Raw genomic sequence first — 9,937 nt, 5'->3', positions numbered from 1 at the left:
AAACTGGGCCACCAGTCCAACCAGGTGGAGCTGCATTAAGAAGCCTTTGTCCTCCATTCCTGCATACAGCCTCATGATGAAACCACAGGCTAGGGCTGCCAGCTGTACACAGGAATATGCACACACACACACACACACACACACACACACACACACACACACACACACACACACACACACACACACACAAACAGTAAAGGTTAACAGTACATTTCATTCGGTTTTTGGTTTAAAATGTTCATAATGGCAAAAACCTTGGACGCTGCTGTAGTTCAGATGCACTCCGTGGCTCTAGCTACACCGCATCATTTAAAGAAACGTCTCATGGCAAGAAATATAGGCCTTTTGTGCTGTAAGATGTACATCTATAGATGTTTTACTTTAGTATGTAGTCACATATAAAGGCCAGTGCCTTGTTTGTGTTCATTATTTATTACAATTTGTATGGTGAAGTAGTGCAATAATACAACAACCATATGATCAACAGTGATTGAAAAACATTATGTAACATGGTGTCATGAGAGAAATGTTTTCATTTTTATTTGTTTCCTGTATTTTATACATTTTATCTCTCTTCATGCATAGCCATAGCAGACGTAATACCTCAGGGGCTATCTTGAAGGGAGGTTTTGCTGCCAATAATCTGCATGTCGAATAAGTGTTGGTGGTCTATCTAGTCTTTCAACACTATAACCACTCTGCTGCGATTCTTTTTTGGATCCCTTCCCCCCCTCCTTTTTCTCCCCAATTGTACTTGGCCAATTACCCCACTCTTCTGAGCTGTCCCGGTTGCTGCTCCACCCCCTCTGCTGATCCGGGGAGGGCTGCAGACTACCACGTCTCCTCCAATACATGTGGAGTCTCCAGCTGCTTCTTTTCACCTGACTGAGGGAACTTCAATCGGGGGACGTAGCGTGTGGGAAGATCACGCTATTCCCCCCAGTTCCCCCTCCCTCCCGAGCAGGCACCCCGACTGACCAGAGGACGCGCTAGGGACCCGGACGCATACCCACATCCGGCTTCCCACCCACAGACAAGGCCAATTGTGTCTGTAGGGACGCCCGACCACGCCAGAGGTAACACAGGGATTCGAACCGGCAGTCCCTGTGTTGGTAGGCAACTCAATAGACCGCAACGCCACCCGGACGCCAAAGGAAATATTTCTGAGGCCTCTATATCCCGTAGAGCTCTTGGACATATTTGTTCATTTACAAATATGACCACGTACCGCCTGACTGAAGACTACGTCTCTCCTCTGTTGGAGGAGCAGGCCCTGTGGAATGCTACAGGCCGCCTCCTGCAAGAGCACAAAGGTCATGGCCCTCTTCGCCTTCCCAACCACCTCCATCACACACCCCTTTAATCTGGTCACCAGAGGGCATAGCTGCTCCCTCCAATCACCTGCACAGAGAACAGTAAAAGGATGAAAGGAGAGAGAGAGAGAGAGAGAGAGAGAGAGAGAGAGAGAGAGAGAGAGAGAGAGAGAGAGAGAGAGTGAGTGAGAGAAAGAGAGAGAGAGAGAGAGAGAGAGAGAGAGAGAGAGAGAGAGAGAGAGAGAGAGTGAGAGAGAGAGAGAAAGAGAGAGAGAGAGAGAGAGAGAGAGAGAGAGAGAGAGAGAGAGAGAGAGAGAGAGAGAGAGAGAGAGAGAGAGAGAGAGAGAGAGAGAGAGAGAGAGAGAGAGAGAGAGAGAGAAAGAGAAAGAGAGAGAGAGCGAGAGAGAGAGCGAGAGCGAGAGAGAGGGGGGGCATAAGAGACATAAACATGAGTCATGAGCAACGCTATAGTCAATTTTATTTGTAACACAGCCACTGAGGGTGCACAAGCCAGTGCATTATTAGTGCTGGTCCCAAGCCCGGATAAATGGGGAGGGTTGTGTCAGGGAGGGCACCCAAGATTCAAGATCCTTTATCGTTTCGTCTCATTATACAAGTACAACAGAGTAAAATTCTTGTGTTTCGGCTCCTCAACATTGCAGGAACAATAGTAATGAAATAACAACAAACAAAACAAAAAAGCAGTAATATTAATAAATAGTGTGCGGTGTATGTAAGGTGCTGTGTGTGTGTAGGCCCTGCCTTAATAAATGCACATACGTGTGTGTTGTTGTTTGCTTAATTGTGTGTGTTTGTATATGTCAAGCTACTTCACAGTGTGTGTGTGTGTGTGTGTGTGTGTGTGTGTGTGTGTGTGTGTGTGTGTGTGTGTGTGTGTGTGTGTGTGTGTGTGAACTGATGATCCGCTGTGGCCACCCCTAACTGGAGCAGCAATAGCAAGTCCTGAAGACCATAGGTCCTGAAGACCAGCCAGTCCATCCGGCATTAAACCTTTGCCAAATCAAATAAGCGGATCATAAATCAGATTTCCATATCGGATTGGTCGAGACCCGGGTTACCAATGACCACCACCGGTACTGTTGTCCAGCAGGGTGCTGGTGGAAACTATGCTACTGCTGGGCGAAGGAGAAGGAGAGGGGGAAGGTATGTCCAGAGGCAGCGGGTGAGGAGGAAGGGTAGGAGTGTGGAGGTGAGAGTTAGAACTGTGAATGTTGGCACTACGACTGGTGAAGGCAGAGAGCTGGCTGATATGATGGAGAGAAGGAAGGTAGATATACTGTGTATGCAAGAGACCAGGTGGAAGGGAAGTAAGGCCAGGGGCAACGGAGGCGGGTTCAAAGTCTTTTACCATGGTGTGGATGGGAGGAGAAATGGGGTAGGGGTAATTCTGAAGGAAAAGTATGTCAAGAGTGTGTTGGAGGTGAAGAGTGTCGGATAGAGTGATGAGTATGAAGCTGGAAATCGAAGGGGTAATGATGGATGTTATCAGCGCATATGTCCCCCCCCCCCCCCCAAAAGAAAAAAAATAATTCTGGAGTGAGTTGGATTAAGTGATAGAGTACCCAAGGAGGAGAGAGTGGTGATTGCAGTGGACTTCAGTGGGCATGTTGGAGAAGGGAACAGAGGATGAGGAAGTGATGGGCAGGTATGATATTAAGGAGAGGAATGTGGAAGGACAGATGGTGGTGGATTTTGCAAAAAGGATTGAAATGGCTGTGGTGAATACATATTTCAAAAAGAGGAAGAAACACAGGGTGATGGATAAGAGTAAAGTGCACACAGGTGGACTATATCTTATGGAGGAGGCGCGATCTGAAAGGGATTGGAGACTGCAAGGTGGTGACAGGGGGGAAGGTAGCTAGGCAGCATTGGATGGTGGTCTGTGGGATGACTTTGGAGACCAAGAAGAGGACTGAGACCTGGCCATCACCATTGGCAACACCGTGGTGACGCCAACTCGGACTGTGAGGAATCTGGGTGTGATCCTGGACGACCAACTGTCGTTTGCTGTAAACGTTGCATCAGTTGCTCGCTCCTGCAGATTTCTCCTCTATAACATCAGGAGGATTCGCCCATTCCTCCCCGACAAGATGGCACAGGTGCTCATCCAGGCTCTGGTCATCTCCCGGCTGGAATACGGCAATTCCCTCCTTGCTGGCACCCCAGCGTCGGCCATCAGACCTCTGGAGCTTGTTCAGAAAGCTGCAGCTCGTCTGGTGTTCAACCGCCCTAAGTTCTCCCACACAACTCCCCTTCTCATGTCCCTACACTGGCTCCCAGTAGCTGCTCGCATCCAGTTTAAGACTCTGGTGCTAGCCTACAGGGCAGTGAAAGGAACAGCTCCTTCCTATCTCCAGGCCATGGTCAAGCCCTACACCCCGCCTGACCACTTCGCTCTGCTGCCTCGGGATGCCTGGTTGCCCCTTCGCTCAGAGGCCCCTGCTGCTGAACGACCCAGTCACGGCTCTTTTCTGTCCTGGCCCCACAGTGGTGGAATGAACTCCCCACTGATGTCAGGACAGTGGAGTCGCTGCCCATCTTTCGGCGCTGGTTGAAAACTCAACTCTTCCGGATCTACTCCCCTGTTACTGGTTCTTAGCACTTATTGTATTCACTCATAAATTTTTTTTTAAGAAAAATCTCTTTCTTGCACTTTTACTTTAGCACTGGTTTTGCTCTTAGATGCTTGTTTAGATGCACTTATGACCTCTGATGACTAGTAGTTCTCCTGATTTCTTATGTTAAATGCACTCATTGTAAGTCGCTTTGGATAAAAGCCTCGGCTAAATGACTGTAATGTAAAGTAATGTAATGAAGAGATGGAATACATATGCGTGAATGAGAGGGAGGGAGTAGAGGTGATGAAGGTGTATGAGTTTAAATACTTGGGGTCAATTGTTCAAAGTAACAGGGAGTGCGGAAGAGCGGTGAAGAAGAGAGTGCAGGCAGGGTGGAGTGGGTGGAGAAGAGTGTCAGGAGTTATTTGCGACAGAAGGGTACCAGCAAGAGTTAAAGGGAAGGTTTACAAGATGGTAGTGAGACCAGCTATGTTATATGGTTTGGAGACGGTGGCACTGACGAAAAGACAGGAGGCGGAGCTGGAGGTGGCAGAGTTGAAGATGTTAAGATTTTCATTGGGAGTGACGAAGGAGGACAGTTTTAGGAACGATTATATTAGAGGGACAGCTCAGGTTGGACGGTTTGGAGACAAAGCAAGAGAGGCAAGATTGAGATGGTTTGGACATGTGTGGAGGAGAGATGCTGGGTATATTGGGAGAAGGATGCTGAATATGGAGCTGCCAGGGGAGAGGCAAAGAGGAAGGCCAAAGAGGAAGTTTATGGATGTGGTGAGGGAGGACATGCAGGTGGCTGGCATGACAGAGGAAGATGCAGAGGACAAGAAGAAATAGATGGAAACAAATGATCTGCTGTGGAGACCCCTAACAGGAGCAGCCAAAAGTAGTAGTGGGAGTAGTAGTAGTAGAATTAGTAGTCAATTTTATTTGCATGGCCCGATATCACAAATAACAAAATTTGCTTCAAGGGGATTGACAGCAGTACAACATCCTGTCCTTAGACCCTCACATTGGATAAAGAACAACTCCTTAAAAAAAAACCCCAAAACTTTAGCTGGGAGAAAAAAACAGGGAGAAACTCGGGGTGAGCAACAGAGGAGGGACAGTTATGAGGGTGTTTACACCTGGCATTAACATGCGTCTTGGCTGATCCGATCACCGGTGCACAGCTTGAAGTAGGTGTGAAGGTGTGAATGTACCCAATGCGTCCTCAATGTGTCTCTAGAGCTGGTCGCTCAGTCCACATTCGGAGGTGGCCTGGGATGCATTTGTTCAAATCGCACTTGAAGTGTTCAAGCACATGTGTCCCTGGCCACATGAAGGAGCCCCGAGTCAACCGACATCCTCTGCATAAGCAATAAATATAATAGAAATAATATACAGTAGAGAAAATATCCTGCGTGATTCTTCCGAGCGCAGCTGGACTGTCAGAGGCGACGGACAAAACGCAAACTGAGCTCTAAGTGGGCTATAAAGCAGCTGTTTAGTGAATAAAAACACAGGCTGTCCACCTGATGCTTGTTTCACCAAAGCCTCTTCTGGGTTTATTTATCTATTTATTTTTTTGGTTTACCTCATCTGTAATTTCTGATACACATCACACCCACAGCTGTGGAAGAGCCCCCGCCTGCTTGCATGTTCAAGTTCAACTTCGCAGAGCCCGACCCTCACAAACCCGCTGGAGTAATTATATAATCTGGGCCTGAACCAACATGACCGGGTCGTGCCGAGCAGGGTTCGGGTTGAGAAGTACAAACTCTAGTGGTCACACATTTACATTTTCCCACATAAGTTTTAAGAATGAGTTTCAATTTTTGCTGTGTATTTCTTTTTTGGGGGTGCGGGGTTGGGGGATCTTTTTGTCTCCCCAATTGCAGCCGTCCAATTACCCCATTCTTCCGAGCCATCGCGGCCACTGCCCCACCCCCTCTGCCAATCCGGGGAGGGCTGCAGACTACCACATGCCTCCTCCAATACATGTGGAGTCGCCAGCCGCTTCTTTTCACCTGACAGTGAGGAGTTTCTCTAGGGGGACGTAGCACGTGGGAGGATCACGCTATTCCCCCCGGTTCCCCCTCCCCCCTGAACAGGCACTCCGACCGACCAGAGGAGGCGCTAGTGCAGCGACCAGGACACATAGCCACATCCGGCTTCCCACTTGCAGACACGGCTAATTGTGTCTGTAGGGATGCCCGACTAAGCTGGAGGCAACACGGGGATTCAAACCGACGATCCCGGACGCCCCTTTGCTGTGTATTTTGGGCACAAAATGAAAGAAGGCCAACAATTGGAGCCTGACGGTCCTGATTCACTCAGTTCATTTTCCTCATCAGATCTGGTGTAACATATCTGCTGCATCCATACCATTGTAGTCATGTTAAACTATTTACTCACAATAGACTATTTCTTAAATGCAATATATCAGGTTAGGGGTCTGAAGGCTTTCAGACAGATCTCCATCATCATCAGAATCTTCTTCTTCCGGCTTGTTCGCTGTTTTTCAGGGATCACCACAGCAGATTTGATAGTTTCCACACCAGTACCCTGTGAGGGCACAGCACCAACGGTGGCCATTGTTAACCCGGGCCTTGACCGACCCAGTACGGTCCTGTCAATCCGCATACTGATTTGGCAAAATTTTACATCGGATGCCCTTACTGACACAACCACTAACCCTATGGATGGGGGCATAGGTCAAGTGCTGGATGCCATCCCAGACTGGCGCCCATGTCTGTCGCTGTCATCATCACCAGAACAATAAGGGTTATTTACAAAGCACTTTTTAAAAACCCTTTAAGTCAACATAATTTGACAGCAATCACTTACAGATGAGAAATATGTCGTACTAATTGACGGCGCATTAAAATGAGGCTCGAGCAAAGGTGTCTCATTTCGCTAAATGCCCGCTGCTTCGACTCCTCTCTCCTCCCGTATCTGTATGTGTTTACTTGTCTATTTAAGTAATTGTGACATGTGCCATGGGGTGGGTGGACCTGGTTCTGGCGATCAGCACGGGCTTCATTTTGTAACGCTTTCCATTCGTTCACTTGCATGGGCCGGTGTGCTGCTCTCCCGTGAGCCACACTTCCTCCTTCCGTGTGCAGCCGAGGCTAAGCCGCACAACCCCCCCCCCCCCCCACCACCACCACAGTGATTTACGTGTTTAGTTGCACATAGAGCGGGGAAGTGATATCCGCTCGCAAGTGGTCACCCGAGATGAATGTAGAGACGCAGTCTAACGCCAGGTGTGAACTGACGTGCTTAGCTGTCCACTTGTGATCGCATCAGCCAAGACGCATGGTAGCGCCAGGTCTATATAGCCTCTATGAGTTTGTACACATGGACACTTTCCACTTGGGATGTTTTTAGTACTTAGGGCCGTCCACTTGTGATCGGATCACCCAAGACGCACGTTAATGCCAGGGACAAACAGCCTCTATGTGTTTGTACACAAGGACACTTCCCACTCGGGATGTTTTTAGTACTCAGAGCCGTCCACTTGTGATCGGATCACCCAAGATTAATGTAAAATGCCAGTCGTAAACAGCCTCTATGAGTTTGTACACATGGACACTTTCCACTCGGGATGTTTTCAGCTCAAGACGAGTTTCATTTCTATCTTTCTATCTTTTTGGGCCAAGACAGTTTCACATCCTTCATCTGGTTTACTTGAAGGAAGGGGAGGATGACAGAAACAGGTTCCAGTCCAGATAACTTGCAGATCTGGGACAGATAGCAGAAGCATGCTGTTGGCAACATACATGAATGAGTAGAAAGGCAAGATAAGACAAAAATTTATCGAGACACACTCACGACCTGGTGACAAACGCCTTTATGCCCCATTTCTTTGTGTTTTCTGACACTTATTTACCTACTCACTCGATAAATCATTAACTGACCTAATTATTTTTTTTGTACGATACCATTTACTTTGGCTCAGCTCTGCAAGTCTCTACCTGTATAAGCTCATGTAAACTCTCACCTGTTAATTAAACATACATGAAAACAAAGGGGCTTTGTACCACTCGATAGTCAGACACCTAGTGCCAAGTACATATATACACACAAACAGGCACACATACACATACACAGAGATATACGATATACAGTATATGCACATACTTATACTCTTTTTTGGGAGGGGGGTGTCCGGGGGGTTGTATGTTGTAATTTTTGTGTGTCTGTATTTTAAGGAAAAAAAAAACCTATAAATAAAGTTTAAAAAAAATATCTTTCACTTGTAATCTTTCACATGGCCCACAGGGTGCAGCGGTGACAAACTAGCGGCTCGACCCACAGCAAACGTCATCAAGTTCCAGCATACTGAAAAGTTCCGAGTAGTTTAGATATACTCTCTCTCTCTCAACACCCCTCCTCCCCAAAACACACACAGACACACACACACCCAGCTGTTATAAACTATACAAAGAAAGTCTAGCACATCCACCTTACCTTTGCCTTGTCAAGTAACCACGTCTTATCTAATTCTGTAAATACAGGCTGCGTACAGATAAGGTAGGAGGTGCCACTCAGCTGTCAACTCTTCATGAGCCCACCTGTCCAAACAGTCGTACAGCTACAGTGTCTTGTCATTCAAATGCCTCGCTTCACCAGTATGCCAGGAAATAAACCCCCCTTTGGTTTCTGTACGTGACATTCCAAAATTTACAGCATCGGTGCATGGTTGAGCAGGAAAGAAAAAAAAAATTAAAAAAAATCAGAGACTGTATCTCTGAGTTATGCCCAATGCGACTGCACCATGAGGTGCGATCACATGCAGAATGTTTATCGATGCTACTCTGAACTCGCCAAGCAGACACAGTGCCGTTCCTTTATTCAGCTCTAATGACCTACAATCGGAGGAAAATAATAATAATAATAACAATCTCTCTCCCCCTGTCTCATCATCAGCCACTTTTCCGGGGTCGGGTCGCGGTGGCAGCAAGCTAAGTAGGGCACTCCAGACGTCCCTCTCCCCAGCAACGCCCTCCAGCTCCTCCTGGGGGATCCCAAGGCGTTCCCAGGCCAGTATGGGCCCAGCATAATAATAATAACAATAATACATTTTATTTGTAAAATGTAAAAAATAACACTTGAGTTGCAGTGGATAAGTTTTCACTCTTGCAAAACCTAGCCTATAAATTGTGCATCTAAGGAACAAGAATCATCACGGAGCCACTGTTATCGAAACAGTCACATGACCTGCCAACCTTAAACTATGCATTTGCTATTCTCTCATTTATTAAGCCACACTAGAACCTCACCAAAAAGTATATATCAATATATCTCTGCATTCTCAAATTAATATTTACCCTGTATGAGAAAGGTTGTGTGCCAATATTCATATTTTTTTATGATATAATGTCACAATGTAGTATATGTAAAATAAGGTGTGTACAACTAATATATGTTGGGCTTGGATGTTTTATTTGTCGTCAACTTGTCAAACAGAGATCTGCTATGAAAAAATACACAGACCGGCTTGTCGTACAACGTGATGAAATAGTTAGAGAAATCTGTTTTTTTCCTTCCCGGTAGGCGCACAAAACAAAAGTGTATAGCAGACTGAAAGAACCAAAATATTAATGCAATTGCTAAATATGAAATCTGTTGATATTCATTAAAATGCTTGGAATAATTGTGCCACCATAAACTAAAAATGGGAATTATCAAAACATATCATCATCAGCAGATTTCCTTTTGAGGGAAAATACATTTTTTTTCCTTCTTTTTTGACCACATGTTAAAAAGGACATTTGCACACCCAGAACAACTTCAACCAGCTGCAGCGCCCCCGCTCGGCCGAAATCGGTGAAAAAGTGTGGAGGGAGCCGGCCAGACTGATGGACAGACTCAACCAGCCGGCATCTTTGCACTGTTGTGATGTTTGGCTCTCTCTGCTGTTTGAGGCACCACAGTACAGCTCCCACAATGCAAATCACACCCCCTGCTGTTTATGCTCAGAGCTGGCTAACGTGCGATCCAGTTCACATTTCCATGTCCTGTCAAAGTGATCTTCATTATATC

At 46.6% G+C, this 9,937-nt stretch overlaps 1 protein-coding gene across 1 annotated transcript in view; it reads right to left on the bottom strand.

The window, feature by feature from the left end:
- inpp4b (inositol polyphosphate-4-phosphatase type II B) overlaps positions 1-9,937 on the bottom strand; it is a 221,129-nt gene that overhangs the window by 19,993 nt on the left and 191,199 nt on the right. Inside the window, exons 15-16 of the mRNA XM_056279773.1 lie at positions 1,229-1,401; positions 1-102 (exon numbers count right to left, since the gene is read on the bottom strand). The exon at positions 1-102 is cut by the window's left edge and continues 22 nt beyond it. Of these exons, the coding sequence (XP_056135748.1) occupies positions 1-102; positions 1,229-1,401 (275 nt within the window). The remainder of the gene's footprint in view (positions 103-1,228; positions 1,402-9,937) is intronic.

This window comes from Lampris incognitus, chromosome 5, assembly GCF_029633865.1.
Source record: "Lampris incognitus isolate fLamInc1 chromosome 5, fLamInc1.hap2, whole genome shotgun sequence".
In the NCBI taxonomy this organism is placed as follows: Eukaryota; Metazoa; Chordata; class Actinopteri; order Lampriformes; family Lampridae; genus Lampris; species Lampris incognitus.
This window is presented reverse-complemented; position numbering and strand designations above follow the sequence as displayed.